Below are 14,964 nucleotides of genomic sequence, written 5' to 3'. Positions count from 1 at the left end.
TAAATTTGGTGAGCTCATGCGCTTACTGTACAGCCTACTGGAACCGAAGCACACATTATGCGAGCTACGGGTATTTTCGACTCTGGAGAAGCTCATGTTCGCACTACACGTGACACCCCGCTCCCTGGTTTGTACATTATGCTTTCATGCACGGACTCCGCACTTTGGTACAGCTCTAGCTGCAGCCGTTCTGACGTGGCAAGCGTGATAAAGCCGGAGATGGCCTTCGGCGAGGACGACATATCTCCTCTCAGCATATGTACCAACATTCAACTCATTCAAACCCTCCTCAGACGACTAGGTGACACTGCCATCTTCCACAACGTTTGCAATGACGGGCAAAACAGATGTCCCAGGAGTCGCGCTCATTACTGGCTCAGGCTCGGGCATTGGACGAGCAACAGCTCTATCATTTGCGCAATCCGGTTGCACTCAAATCGCACTGCTCGATCTGAACGAAGACGGTCTCTCGGCTACGAAGAAACTCATCGAGGAGGCAGCTGGGGACAACAACTCTCTCAAAATCCATATTTACAAATGTGACGTCTCCAACCCGGACAGTGTCGCGCGGGCCTTCGCCGACGTCAAAGAAACATTCGGCCGTCTCGACTATGCCGTACATTGCGCAGGGATCATCGTCTTCGGGCGATCAACCGAGTTCTCCCTCGAGGATTTCGACAGGCAGAACAGCGTGAACTACCGTGGTTTGTGGTTGTGCTCTCGCGAAGCCCTTCGGATTATGCGTACTCAATCACTGGACTGCGAGGCCTATCCTGAAGCTCAGATCGCGCCGACTCGTGCCCAGCGTGGAAGCATTGTCAACATCTCCTCGGGCCTCGCGTTAGTGTCGCAGTCCAACTGTCCGGCATACAGTGGTGCCAAGGCCGGCGCATTGGCAGTCTCCCGCTCTGACGGAATCGACTATGCGTCTGAACGTATCCGGGTCAACGCTGTCTTGCCGGGAATAGTGGATTCTCCAATGACAAACCCGGATCCCGAGACGAGAAAGTGGCTCGAAACGAACCCTGTCCAGAGCACGCCAATGAGGAGATTCGGACTGCCAGAAGAAATCGCAGACGTTTGTGTCTTTTTGTCTGGTAACAAGGCGAGCTTCGTCACCGGGGCAGGTTGGTGTGTCGACGGCGGTTTCATTGCTGGCATGGCATATTGATATTTGAGAAAGGGGTAATCTACCGGAAGACACTTGCCCTTCTTCTTCTTCTGCATCGATCTGATATGGATATGAGGGGAAGAGGGCACGTGTTCCTCTAGACAGGAATCATGTTCTCTCATTCTTCACCGAGCCTTGTTGTAAGCTGCTCTCCGGTATATGAACGAATCTCTCCCCACATAGGAGGCTCTAAGAGATACAGGTGGCTCTACGGGCCGAGGGGCTCTCTAGCCACATTGTCACCCTCAAAAGAACCCTCTTAGATAACGGTACCTAGGTAGTCACTGGGTCGATTATGTTCTCCTGAGATTGGGCCTTTTAGATATCACCCAATCATGATGAAACCGATAAAGAAAAGAAAAAAAAAAGGTCGGTGGGCTTGACATTTCATTCAGTGGCAACCAACCTTCCTTACCTACGCACTTTTGTACTACTTGTACCACTTGATACTTGTAGGCGCGAGGTAAGTTCCTAGAAGTATGTGCAGAAGAAATTCGGCATCGAATATTGGGTATTGGGTATAAACTCTTATATAATATCGTTCGTGCGTATACTTTCATTCGCCGTGTCTCGTCTCTCATCTGTCGACATCTCCTGGTACCATACAATACCACACACATATGTCCATCCGTCCTGAGTAGTTTGTGACCCATGCCCCGACTTGAGTCTCGCTCTCTCTAATCAAACCCCTAAATCAGCTGTGGCGCTGGCTGTGGTGGGCTCGCGGCAGGACTCCTCTCGGTCTCAATCTTTGTCCGCAGCATCTTCACATAGATGCTTTGACTGTTCGGGCTCGCGCTCAGCAGGTCAAATAAGCACCGCAACTCCTCGCTGTCAGACCAGTTGGTGTTGGCGATCGTCAGCGCGTCCATCAGCGTGTATGCGACCTCGAACAGCTTCTCGAATATGCCAAGCCCGTGTACGAGGACCGCGTTGGGTGTCAAGTCGCAGATGGCGGCGCACAGATCTTTCGCAATGGCGATTGGATATGTAGAGGAGAATATAGGGTCGGAGGCGCTGTAGCTGATGAGGCCCTGGCGCATGGAGGCTTGCCAAAAGATCAACCTCAGCCAGTGGTGTGTGATAAGGACATCGGCTTTCTGGATGTCTGTCATGGCGAAGTGGTCGAAAGACATCTCTCTTAGTGAATGTTGGATGGCTGCCACATTATCGTACGGCTCGTAACCCGAGGATGCGCTTTCGAGGGGTGTGGTACTCCAGAGCTGGATAAACTTCTCGTCAAGGACAGAGAAGAGGTTGACCAGGGCGGAAAAGCCTGCAAGAATAAGCCCGTCCTGCTCATCGAAATATTCGCTGGACAAGATCGGCAATCGAGGGATTTGGGCGGGTTTGTTACGGAGGATGGCCAGTCCCCGTTCTGTAATGAAGAGCAAGGCGAACGTTCGCCTGGAACAAATTGCTTGGATCTCATCCATGCCGAAATAGGTGGATTCCAGGTGTAAGCCTTGTTCAAAGGCCATGGAAATAGCCTCGCGAAGGTACAAATAATGAGCCCGAGGCTTTTTAAGCTCAAACATTGCAACGCAAATATGGTAACTGGCTTGTATTGACAAAAGGGTAGCCGACTCTGCCCAGTCGTATTGACATCGTAAAAGGAGACACAATTCCACAAACTGTTTTCCGAGTTGCATTTTCTTATCCAATGAGAGATCGGACTGGGGTGCTGCATGAAGAACGGTGTTTGCGCAGATCGATAAGATTAGGATCTTTTCTTCATTAGATAATCCATCAAAGCTATTGAGGCGCTGAAGAAACGAACTCTCGTGAATCGTAGGTCGGATGGGGTAGAGATGTCGGAAGTATTGACTGATACACTGCGTCATGAGTCGCGCCGACAAATCGAACTCTGCTGCTAATACTTGTATCTGATGTGGACTGTGGATATCTCCAGAATCGCTTCGATATAGATGTTTCGGTCCATGGAGTGGCATGGGCGAGCTTGTAGTGGTAAGGGTTGGAGAGGGAGCATTGGGGGGAGCACGATTCAATATGCTCTCGAGAGGTGCTGGCTGGGTGAGAGGCGTCGAGGCTCTTGATGGGGTTTGTGCATTTGACCTTGGAGGAACTGCGTGTGGAACAGGAGGATACGACTCCTGGAAGATTTCTTGAGCCAGATCTCGGATCGACATGTATCCCTTGGACGAGAGAGGGGCCTGGAATTGCAGAAGCTCCGAAGTTTGCATCTGCCATGATGCTGGAAATTGAAAACCTGACTGCGCAAATTCTGTATGCGAAGTAGGATCGAATTCTGTGCCATTCTGAATGATTGGAACAGACCTGGGCACAGTGGACGGTCCGGTGTTTGGGCCATACGTGTCGCCAAAATACGAACTCGTGGGAGAGCTTAATGATGATGCCAGAGGACTGTCGCTTGTCACGGTTCTATTGAACGAGGGCATTTGCAGTTGCAATTGGGACAAGTCGAGTGGTGGGAATGTTTGTTCTGTGGGTGAAGTCGCCTGGCTTTCGTCTCGCAATCGTGCCAGCACAGATCCTGAACCCTTCTTTGGCCCCCTCTTCTTTCGAGCAATCTCTCTTGTGCACCTTAGTCCTGCCGATATGCACCGCTCGCAGATCTCTTCTTTGGAGCATTTCACTTTCCTCCTTCTGCAAGCGTCGCAGGGCAAGAGAGTGTGGTGCGACTCAGCAGTGGCCTGCGTGCCAACGCCCGCCCGGTCTTCGAGGGCGTCTGCCATTTGCGTGAGGTTGTCCATGAGGATCGTTTGACTGCGATGAGGATATTCGCGAATGAAGGTGGGCCAGGTATGGGACACTTCTAGCCTTTGACTCAAGAAATGATCGTCGCCAGCGGTTCCATTGGGTTGAAGTGTTGGGATTGACGTAACCTGACCATCAGCCACGAAAAGCAGTACAAAAGGCTGCGAATCTCGAGAAAAAGAGGTTGGGTGGGACAGCTGGACTGGGTTCTAATCACGACAGAGAATACTGTGGGTGTGGACGAGCTGAGACCAACGTTGCATGAGCGACGCCGAGAACATGTGCGTCTTGTGATTTGAAGCTCATGGCGAGGCATTCCAACACCCCTCCTCCCCAGGAAAGTCATTCGTTTTGGCGTTCGGCGGTGGGGGGTTTCCTAACTCCTTATAGATGAGTGAGTTAGCTAACAAGCTGGATCAAGCGAGGGGTAAAAAGCTGGGGAGAGCTACCTAGGTACCTAATGTACCCAGTTATTCCTGCCTAGGCGCCCAACTTGGTTGTCCTAGGCGCGGTGGGTAGGGACTACCGCCAATACCTACCTACCTAGGCTTCCATCGTCTTAACTGTTTTCGGTGGCCCGCAGCACCGTAATTAGCCCTGCCGGTGGGCGTCCAAAGTGCTTGAGCTCCTCTGATTATCTCAGACATAAACTTCCCGTCCTCGTTCCTCTTCAGCAGATTGATCGTCCCTTCAAGCAAAGGTACTTAGAACGACCTTCGTCGCCCTGCCTTGCAACCATGGCATCTGCTGTGGTCGTGGCCAGTCCGCCTCCCTTTACCCTCGACGCTGGTACCGCCATCTCCCTCGCCATCGCCTTCTCATTGATGCCATCGGCGCAGTTGCTGGCTGCTTATGCTTTGCCCAAGTCCGCACCTCGAAAGCTTTATTATATCTTCCTGTGGCATGCGTATGATTTCCTGACCCACTTCATCATTGAGGGCAGCTTCCTGTACCACTGCTTCTTCTCCTATCAGCAACTCCCTCCACAGTCCGCCGATATCTCACATCCAGCTTCTTGGGGTGGTGAACCGCAAGCCTACCTGTACAATCGCCCGGACCGTCGTTATGGTGCACTATACTCACAAGGGCCAATGGCCAGACTGTGGCAAGAATATGCAAAAGCTGATCGAAGGTGGGGAGGTGCAGACCTGAACGTTATATCGCTGGAACTGCTCACCGTTGGTCTGGCTGGCCCGGCTGCCGTGTACGTCTGTTATCTTGTCTCCAAAATTGCGAACACCACAGATGAAAGTGTCAAAAGTCGATATCAACCCCGGCTCTGGCTTACCGCGATCATGCTTGCGACTGGAGAGCTTTATGGAGGGTTTATGACGTTTGCTCCTGAGTGGTTGAGCGGCAACAACGCCTTGGCCGGCGACGACCCCGTCTATCTCTGGCTATACCTGGTGTTCTTCAACGTGTTGTGGGTCTTTACACCTTCTTGGATTCTGTATGAAGCCTACCAGGAGATTTCGGGAGCCTTTGCGAACAAAAGCGTATCGGTTAGGAAGATGAAGTGAGCCTGTGGCCTTGGACGGAGTGGGAATGAACGTTGGGAATTGTGATCACCGGTAGCACTTCACAGGCATCATATATCACTTTCTCCCGCCAAGCCAGTCACTCAGAATATTACCAGCGGTGCTCCTCCAGTTCGCTACTTTATATTTTAAAGCACCGAAATTTCTGTCAACATTTCCCAATTCAAAGGTGTGCAACGGCCGAAGGAAGACCCCCCAAGGCTTACACTTCGAATCTGGGATCTGTGGACAAGGGTTCATGTTCTATCGGGTTGGTGGGCGGGGCCTTTCCCCCTTCTCTACGATGGTATGTGCTTGCTGCTGCCTTGGAGATAGTAACTCGGAAGAGTTCATCTGTATCACACTCTGTGACACATGTGAGCTCTCTCAACAGTACTATCTCCAAGGCAGCAGGGGGTCTCTCGCCATACCATCGTATAACAATTAGATCTCATGGTTGTGATGATCAACTCCCAAGCCTTGGGAGTTTCACCACAACAGATACCATGACATCTAATTGTTGAGAGAGGGGAAAGGTAACATCGGACTGGTGGGATGTGAACTTTTTGCCCCCTGGTGCTATGCAGGATGTAGCATGAAAAGCAGAGTAGGGTTCAACCTACATCAAGGGCAATATTATTTACATTTTCGTTTTACTTCACACCTGTTTTTTCCATCGACTAGAATTTTTTTTGTGTGGAGGTTAACACCAGGTGCGGTACTATTCTATCCCTTTAGGTCTATATTAGGTATCACACCCATGGTGTTGCTCTGGCACCTCCTAGATCCTGGACATCTTGTCCATCTCTACTTGGAAGGCAACCTCAGCATGGCGACGACCGGTGCCACCTCCAGATCCTCATCCGGCACATCGACGTCGATGGTCAACACGGCCTTCCAGCCGTTGCGCTCGTACAACTTGATCCCGGCCGGTCGCGCAAACAGCCACGAAACGATGTTTTCCCTGTCTGCGACTTCGACGCCCCACTCGAGTAGCTTCTGTCCGACACCCTGCCGTTGATACGAGGGATGGATCGCGAGCCAATGGAGATCTACAGGGCGAGGAGTGCCGGCGTGGTGTTTGTGTCAGTGAATTGTGTGAAAAAATAATCGTTTGCGGGGAGGCACGCGTCTCTAAGAAAATGGGAGGGAGCGAGGGGGGGTTCATGACCTACACAAATGCCTCTTCCCGCGAATGAAACTGACGTACGCATTGCCTAGTTTTCGAAACAACTCGGCGTCGGGAGTTGGATAATAGGGCTTTGGTTTCCCTCCTGGCCCTAGTGCGCTGTCGCCGATAGCTGAACCTCTCGCTGTATTCGTAATTGGGACAGGAGCTGCGTCTTCGACATTGACACCTTCGGAGATTGGCACATTGACGACGCCCGTCTCGACGGCCGGTTTGTTCTCCTCTGTCTCGTTCTTTGGCGCAAACGGGTCCATCTTGGGCACCTCGAGGTATCCCTTCCGCCACATCGTGAAGCCCACAATGGTTTCGTGCTCCCGTTGGGCCTCCGTGTCCGCTGTCACGCCAGCGTCCTTGGGATTTTCCACGCGGTCCTCGTTGGGAGAGGATGACACAACAGCCTTGAACATGAAGAACTGGCCCCTGTCGTCGTGCAGTGCGTCGGTCAATTTTTCGACGGTGTTGTCATATACATTTTTGCTGTAACGCTTCCGAAACTCGTACAAGCCATCTGGTTTCATTGCGGCGTCGGCGAGGGTCGCGCAAGCGGGGATGTCGGCCTCTGACGTGAGCGGTTCGATTCTTATCGAGGCCGGGCCCTGGGAGGAAGACGACGCCATTGTTTGGAAACAAGAAACAGCCTTCACGGCGGCATATGCTGGCACGACGGTACCCGAGTTGTGGGAGGATACGCAGAAATTTCTAGACAATCAAGCTCCCAGCAACGGAATTTCACTCAATCTCGCAGAATTGCAACTTGTAGATGGTAGACGCTCCAGTGCATTGCACGCGCGCTCTGTCCATGGATGGCTGAGGCATGAATGCGTCTTTGGGGAGGGGATATGATCATTTGGTGGACTTGGGGTTATGACTCTTCATGTCAATTGCTGGCCAATCATATTCTTTGCGCATTTGACGTTGACCAAGAGTCCAAGCGGCTATTAGTGAATGCTTACCTTGTCCACGAAACATCTTCTACCCAAGACGAGGCGGGTTCAATTCATGCGAAATAAAGACTCTCAATCCTCAGATGAAAAAGTATGTGAAGTGCCTCGAGTGTTGGCGCGTTCTTGGACGGGCTGACGTTGTCGGTCAGCCTCGCTTACATCAACAACCAACACAATTCATTCTTGTATATGCTCGCGGGGTAAATGTCGTTGAGAATGTGCCAGCTGGGACACCCCTCGCATTCGAGGACAATGTAGTCGGGCGCGTCGATGGGAGCACAGGTCAAGTTGTGTCAAAGTATCACATTGTGACTGCTCGTATGTAGATTGCTACAGCTCTGTGGATCCCAATAGTTGAACTGCAACCCTTTTCCACTCTTCGTGGGTCCATCAAACCTCCCATGTAATTTTCCTGGTGGTCCACCGGAACCTCAGAGGCCTTAGAGGTGGTGAGGCTGCATGATCAGCAATCGAATTATCAACACGTGTTGACGATCCGGCGACGGAGCAGAGGGTCGTCTCTCGGACTTGGATATGAATTGGGACACATGGTGCGCAGTGAGGTGCTCGCACGAGTCATGGATACTGGATACACGGCATGCGCCCTGTCTGATTTGGAACAAGATCGGATTTGTGGTGCCGTGGATCAGCTATTTGCCTTGGTGCCTTGACCCGTCGCTGAGAGATGAACCGAGCCCATGTAGGTGCGCGAGATGTTGACGGTTGTATAGATTGGTGCGCTTGAGTGATTCTAGGGTGGCAGATGGCAAGGTTGCATCGCGAAACACAGCAGGACTTGATGGGAGGGGATGATCGACACGTCTGTTGCATTCAGGCCCCCATGAGGTTGGGCTTTGGCGTGCCTTGATAGCCGTGGTGGAACTTGTTCAAGCAGTTATGCAAGGGAAGATGATCTCCACCGTTTGTCCCCATGTCCCTGGTTTGGGTGACTGGGCAAGACTGAATGTGGTCAGTGGCGCAAATGACGTACCAGGGCCTGTTGCTGGAGGGCGCTTTTTAGCTATAAATTTCCAAGGCCAAGATATACTAAGATCGACTAGCCAGAGCCAATATGCTTTATCGAGGTCTGACTGGTCCATTCCCCCGGGTGGCGCCTCCTCGACTGGGAACAAGCATAAGACGCTTATTCGACGAGCAGCCTCGAGCCTGGCACTTTGGTAGAGCCCATGATCCACCACATCATGCACTCGATACTACTCGTACTCTTTCTCCAGCTTCTCTCCCCGTCTCTCCACAATCAATAGACGACGCTATTCCTACGGAGTACACCAGGGTCTGTCAACCTTGAAAGCAGGGCGAAACGAGGTGGCACCATGTAACATTTCTCCGCAGCAGGTCACCGGAACACACGCAACGCAAAGGTCAATCTGGTCCAATACTTCGAAATGGTCGGGCGCATTTTCTCCCGTGTGGAAATACAAGAACCCTCCTCTCTACCGTCCACCGTTGCGCGTTCCTTCTCTCCACCTCGAGTGAACTCACGGACACCTTGGGTATCCCCTGATCACGTCGAGAGAGAAGCTGGTCGCCATCATGTATCAGATAGGTAATATTTACTTCATCACAGCCATCGCCGTGATCGGCGGTGGCCTGTTTGGTTTCGATATCTCGTCCATGTCTGCCATGTAAGTAAAGATCACGGCGGACACTCAATCAACCTGCTAATTTCCCGTCAGCATCGGCACACAGCAATACAAATGGTATGAATATGCACCCACTTATGCTTCTGCGTACCGCGCAGAGATTGACTGATTCCTCCTAGCTACTTCAACCAAGGCCCCAACGGACCTCCTCAATGCTCTGGCCCGAAGTCTGATGTACAAGGCGGTATCACTGCTTCAATGCCCGGAGGGTCATTCATTGGCGCTCTGGCATCTGGATTCGTAGGTTTCTGCAGCTGCTGGTGGTGATTCAAACTGACGTGGCGTAGCTATCTGATATCTTTGGTCGCAAGAGAGCCATTCAGATTGGTGCTGTTATCTGGTGCATTGGTTGCATCATTGTCTGTGCTTCTCAGAACATTGGCATGCTCGTCGTTGGCCGTTTTATCAACGGCTTCAGCGTTGGAATCTGTTCAGCTCAAGGTAATTCTGTTAAATTTGTCGAGTAAAGAGTCCGATGCTGACATTATGATAGTGCCTGTCTATGTGTCAGAACTAGCACCTCCCAGCAAGCGAGGAAGAGTCGTGGGAGCTCAGCAATGGGCCATTACCTGGGGCATTCTGATCATGTTCTACATCAGCTATGGCTGTAGCTTCATCGACGGAGCAGCTGCGTTCCGTGTCCCGTGGGGTTTGCAGATGATACCCGCCATATTTCTCTTCTTTGCTTTGTTCCTCCTCCCGGAAAGTCCCAGGTACAAGCCTCAACCCAAGTCGTGGTGCACCAAGGCTAACGTCCTTGCAGATGGCTTGCGCGCAAAGATCGCTGGGAAGATTGTCACAACGTTTTGGCTCTTGTGCACGCAAAGGGCAACCGCGAGGCCCCATTCGTCCTTCTCGAACTCAATGAAATCCGCGAGATGTGCGAGTTTGAGCGACGCAACGCTGATGTTACCTACCTTGAGCTCTTCAAACCAAAGATGATCAATCGAACCCACATCGGGGTTTTCACCCAGATCTGGTCTCAGCTCACTGGAATGAACGTCATGATGGTGAGTTCTCCTGTTGCCAAAGACTCTCTCTCTCTTTTCGCCGTCGACTCGAACCCAGGCTGACAAACCTTCCATCTAGTACTACATCACCTATGTCTTTGGTAAGCAGACTTCCCTGGTATTATTGGAAAATGCTGACGTGAATCGTAGGCATGGCTGGTCTCTCGGGCAATACCAACCTCGTGGCCTCGTCAATCCAATATGTCATCAACGTCTTCATGACCATTTTCGCCCTTGTTTTCATTGATCGCTGGGGACGACGATGGCCCCTGATCATCGGCTCGACCTTTATGGCTATTTGGATGTACGCCAATGCTGGTTTGATGGCCTCTTACGGCGCACCTGCCCCTCCTGGCGGAGTTGACCACGTCGCAGAGGAGTCCTGGCAAATCCATGGAGGAGCAGCCAAAGGAGTTATCGCCTGCACATATTTATTCGTGGCTTCTTTCGCTCCAACTTGGGGACCTGTCAGTTGGATCTATCCTCCAGAGCTGTATCCTCTTCGCGTTCGAGGAAAGGCGGTGGCCTTGACAACCGCGTCAAACTGGATTTTCAACTTTGCGCTGTCATATTTTGTCCCCCCGGCTTTCGTCAACATTAAATGGAAGGTCTACATCATCTTCGGTGTCTTCTGCACGGTCATGACGATCCATGTGTTCTTCTTCTTCCCTGAAACTGCTGGAAAGACTCTTGAAGAGGTCGAGGAGATCTTCTTGAGCGATATCAAACCATGGAACACCCACGTCAACTACCATAACATCAAGAGGGAAGAGCGAGGTGAAGTGGACACTGAGAAGAAACTGAGCTATGCTGTGCACCGTGAACGAGAGGACAGCCAGCCTACTGAGGTTGGCCAGCAGACTCAGGAAATTGCGAAAAATGAGGCGGCTTGATTCAGGTGCGCCATGCAATGCCAATTCGTCTGGTGTGAAGACATCCGAAGTGACCAATATTGAACCGAATAGTAGGGGTCTGATGTGAGTGGGAAGCATTTAGGATGCTGGAGGCAGAAGAGTTTGAAGACTCAGAAGAGGAAAAAAGTGGGAGGGAGATGTGGGCAGATTTGAGCCGAATTTGTGCGGAGTGACTTAGCATTGAGATAGTTCACAGAAGAATTTCATGACAACTTCGTTATTCTGCTTGCTGCCTCTGGTGCTGCTAAAGACGTATCGACAAGCCGTGTCTCTAGAAGTAGCGTTGTAGCCCTATCGAAAATAACCTCCGGGATGCAAGGCCTGCTAGGTGCCTGCGGTGCTGATGGCCGCATCGAGGAACTAGATTTAGCTAGCGACCCGAGCTGCTCCAGTCAATAAAATGGCCGGACTCCCACAACCCGAAAAGTAAAAATAACCGCCTTCTTTAAGGCAGGCAAAATGCGAACTTCGCCTCTTGCGGAGGCTGGACTGGGCGACTGGGCGCCCGCAAAAGAATATACACACCACACCACTCATCCAACACGGCTCACTTTTGCCTTTTGCCAACCTGTCGACGCCTTTTCGCTCTCTCTCATGATCTCTTCCTCTCCACTCGTCCTGTCACAGCTCTTTCCAGGCGAGATATCAAGGATGACAGTGCTGGGGGCGCAGATTTCCCAAGGCTGATTTCGCAACTATAGCCACCAAGCAGAACAGGCCGTTAGATCATGACATCGTCTCTATAGCTCATGGCTGCCATTACCGAAACCCCAGCCACCGGCCTTCTCAACCTGGAGAAGGAGCTCGTCTGTTTCATCTGCACCGAGGTCCTCTACCAGCCTCTGACCCTTCTCGACTGCCTACATACCTTCTGCGGCTCTTGTCTGAAAGAATGGTTCTCCCACCAGTATCGCAAAGCCACCAACTCGCGTGCGCCCTCTCCCACAAACCCCTACACCTGCCCAACATGTCGCGCTCCTGTGAAAAATGCACGGCCCTATGCGAAGATCAATACCCTGCTGGAGATGTTCTTGATCGCGAACCCTGACAAGGATAGAACTCCGGAAGAGAAGGCCGAGATGTCGCAGGCATATAAACCAGGCGACGAAATTCTACCAAAAGTCGAGAACCATCGGAGGAGGGAAAGAAGAAGGCGGGAAGAGGAGGACTCGGGAGAATCAAGGAATGCGGATGGCGGACACGGCGTGACAAGCAGACGCGACCAACATCTGGATCCCGCCTCCGCTGACCGCAGAGGAGCCACCAGCGGAAGTAGTAGGAGTCGGGAACGAAGAGACACGACGGACAGGCAAAGAGATGCTGATCGCCGGCAGAGACGTGAACAACAGCGCATCTCAGATGCGGAGGCTTCTCGACCGCGAACGGCAGGCACTTCCAACGCAGCAGTGCCTTCGACCCCGTCTCCACCAACTAGTTCACCCAGGCATCCCGAGGCGGTGGAAGCACGTCAAATGGATTCTCCGACGGTCGCCCATCAAGCAAGTCTGATATCCCTGGTCAGCGCTTCAGAAAGTGGCACCGGCACAGGTGATAGTTTGGACGAGGCACGACTCATGCAAGAGATCATGTCCGAAGGTCTTCTGGAGGGCATCAATCTCGATGAACTGACGGAGCAAGAACAGGATGTGCTCAGCGAGGCCATCGCCGAACGGATCAGGCAATTGCACGCGGAAAGACATCGCCGACAAGGCTCAGATGATAGTAGGCCTGATACTCAGAGAGATATAACGAGGTCGTCGGATCCGCAGGCCGAAGAAAATGTACGCCATTCCCGTCAATCCTCCAGGAGCAACAATCGTGAACGAACGCAGCCAAGTCCGAGATCGAGCCACAACGTGGTCATCGGGGGCAACGGCACCCGACATGCCACAGCGTCGTCTCAATCGACAGACCATCTGCTGACGCTACCGCCAACTACGTCTCATCGACGGAGAGCCTCTGATGAGACTCGACGAAGGGCGGATTCCGCAACGAGAACAGACCGGGTGCCCCAACCTGCAGCGAGATCAGCAACGGATCTTTCCAACAGACCTCACTCAAACTCAAGAGGTCACGATCGGCTCCAGCACCTTGAGCAGGTATCACATGCGCACAGATCTAACACGGAGCCCAGAACATCGCCGAGAGCCTCTGAAGTCTGGCAGGCCGCTGGTGGACGTCACATGTCTAGCCCGCCACAAGTTGCTTCGCCTGCCCAGCAATCACCAAGGCCCGATTCTGTGCCCCCTGTCATGTCGAGTGTCGCCATCGGCCCCGTCCCGACCTCCATTCCTACACTGGAATCAGAGGCATCTGTTCCTGCGCCAGCAGAATTACCCGCTACGAGCGTTCCAGCCAAGTCCGATGTCCCGTCCGTGACTTGCTTACGTTGTTCTCGGTCGAACATTCAACATGAAATCCACAAGCACTGTGCGACTTGTAAGGTTGACATCTGTCTGAGGTGCTACCGAAGTGGGCGAGGATGTAATCATTGGTTTGGGTTTTATCGGTCTGCCATGCTTAAATTCAACGCGTCTCATCCACCAAGTCGGAACAATCAGTCCATCGGCCTGCCACACCTGCTAACCAGCCGACAATATGAGAGGCCCTCACCAACCATGGCCCAATCATCACGCCTAAGAGAGGGCAACTTTTGTGACAGATGTGGAAGTTTTGCTAACGATTACTTTTGGTCGTGTGACTATTGCAATGAAGGCGAATGGGGTTTCTGCAATGACTGTGTCGGGAGCAATCATTGCTGTGACCATCCATTACTGCCAGTCGCCTACAAATCATCCGACTCGAACCCGGCAAGCTCGAGACTAGGAGGAGGTTCAGGTGCTGCCACGCTGAGCCCTTACAGTTCTGGTGGGCGCGACATCTCCCCTGCTCAAAGCGCAGCTTCAAGCGTCACTTCAGGAACCGGGCCATATCCTGGCCTCCGCCCCGACTTTTTGCCCTTGGCTATAACAACCAACTGCGACATTTGTTCTCGGCCAATCACACCACCAGAGACCCGGTACCACTGTCCAACGCATCCGACTCCCACTCCCCAAAACCCCAACCAAAAGGGCGACTACGATATTTGCAGCACATGCTACCATGGCTTTGTTGACTCTGGGCGGATGAAGCGTGAAGATGGGCCGGATGGCTGGCGTCTCTGTCCCGACGGACATCGAATGATATCCGTGACGTTTGAGCGCGACGAAGAGGGCAACGAGCGCAGAATCATCACTCGTGACATCGTGGGTGGCGCACAAATGTCGGACGCAGATATGGCGGCGTGGAAACTTGCGATGAAGAATCTGCACCGTGTCGACCGAGCAAATCTCCCCGCTGTGCGAGGCGACTGGAGCTGGCGAGAAGACGAAAATGGCACACGACGTAAAACACGAGCACGAACCTCCACTCTCCCACGCTCAGGAATGCAACTCCCGCCGGATGGTGGATGGGGAAAGATTTGCGTTGCCAGATGGGGTTATTACCCTCCCGAAGATGACGGCAAGGCCAGGGATGAGCTGATGTTTCCCAAGTTTGCTAATATCCGCGAGGTGGAGGAAATTAACGACGAGTGGTGGTTTGGCGTATATGCAGGGGACGCGGGCGTTTTTCCGGCAGTGTTTGTGAACCGGCCCTAACAGTCGCGGACGTCAGGCTCTGAAGTATACGACCATGACACTGTGAGTTTCTTGACCAGCAGAGATCACCATGAAAAGTAATAGGAGAAATGGAACATTGGATTTGACGTTGGAAATGTGTTATGACCTGGATAAGCGCAAACGAGGACTTGTCAGCAATTATTTACCAAGGTAAAAG

At 52.3% G+C, this 14,964-nt stretch overlaps 6 protein-coding genes across 6 annotated transcripts; 4 read left to right on the top strand and 2 right to left on the bottom strand.

Annotated features, from left to right (window-relative positions):
* Nucleotides 1–331: 331 nt before the first annotated feature.
* Nucleotides 332–1,171, top strand: AYO21_06181 (hypothetical protein; the record flags this gene model as incomplete). The annotated part of the gene is made up of 1 exon (XM_022656144.1): nt 332–1,171. One exon carries the CDS (start codon nt 332–334, stop codon nt 1,169–1,171), a length of 840 nt encoding a protein of 279 aa, XP_022511489.1.
* Nucleotides 1,172–1,860: 689 nt separating this feature from the next.
* On the bottom strand, nt 1,861–3,906 carry AYO21_06180 (hypothetical protein; the record flags this gene model as incomplete). The annotated part of the gene is made up of 1 exon (XM_022656143.1): nt 1,861–3,906. One exon carries the CDS (start codon nt 3,904–3,906, stop codon nt 1,861–1,863), a length of 2,046 nt encoding a protein of 681 aa, XP_022511488.1.
* A 741-nt stretch (nt 3,907–4,647) lies between these two features.
* AYO21_06179 (hypothetical protein) lies at nt 4,648–5,430 on the top strand (the record flags this gene model as incomplete). Its single annotated transcript, XM_022656142.1, has 1 exon — nt 4,648–5,430. The coding sequence occupies one exon, from the start codon at nt 4,648–4,650 to the stop codon at nt 5,428–5,430; it is 783 nt and encodes a 260-aa protein (XP_022511487.1).
* Nucleotides 5,431–6,234: 804 nt separating this feature from the next.
* Nucleotides 6,235–7,233, bottom strand: AYO21_06178 (hypothetical protein; the record flags this gene model as incomplete). The annotated part of the gene is made up of 2 exons (XM_022656141.1): nt 6,235–6,479; nt 6,603–7,233. 2 exons carry the CDS (start codon nt 7,231–7,233, stop codon nt 6,235–6,237), a joined length of 876 nt encoding a protein of 291 aa, XP_022511486.1.
* Nucleotides 7,234–9,114: 1,881 nt separating this feature from the next.
* Nucleotides 9,115–11,127, top strand: AYO21_06177 (hypothetical protein; the record flags this gene model as incomplete). The annotated part of the gene is made up of 8 exons (XM_022656140.1): nt 9,115–9,206; nt 9,258–9,281; nt 9,344–9,464; nt 9,512–9,665; nt 9,718–9,937; nt 9,988–10,234; nt 10,314–10,335; nt 10,385–11,127. 8 exons carry the CDS (start codon nt 9,115–9,117, stop codon nt 11,125–11,127), a joined length of 1,623 nt encoding a protein of 540 aa, XP_022511485.1.
* Nucleotides 11,128–11,897: 770 nt separating this feature from the next.
* On the top strand, nt 11,898–14,786 carry AYO21_06176 (hypothetical protein; the record flags this gene model as incomplete). The annotated part of the gene is made up of 1 exon (XM_022656139.1): nt 11,898–14,786. The coding sequence occupies one exon, from the start codon at nt 11,898–11,900 to the stop codon at nt 14,784–14,786; it is 2,889 nt and encodes a 962-aa protein (XP_022511484.1).
* Nucleotides 14,787–14,964: the final 178 nt, after the last annotated feature.

This window comes from Fonsecaea monophora (genome assembly GCF_001642475.1).
Source record: "Fonsecaea monophora strain CBS 269.37 chromosome Unknown Scaff42, whole genome shotgun sequence".
In the NCBI taxonomy this organism is placed as follows: Eukaryota; Fungi; Ascomycota; class Eurotiomycetes; order Chaetothyriales; family Herpotrichiellaceae; genus Fonsecaea; species Fonsecaea monophora.
This window is presented reverse-complemented; position numbering and strand designations above follow the sequence as displayed.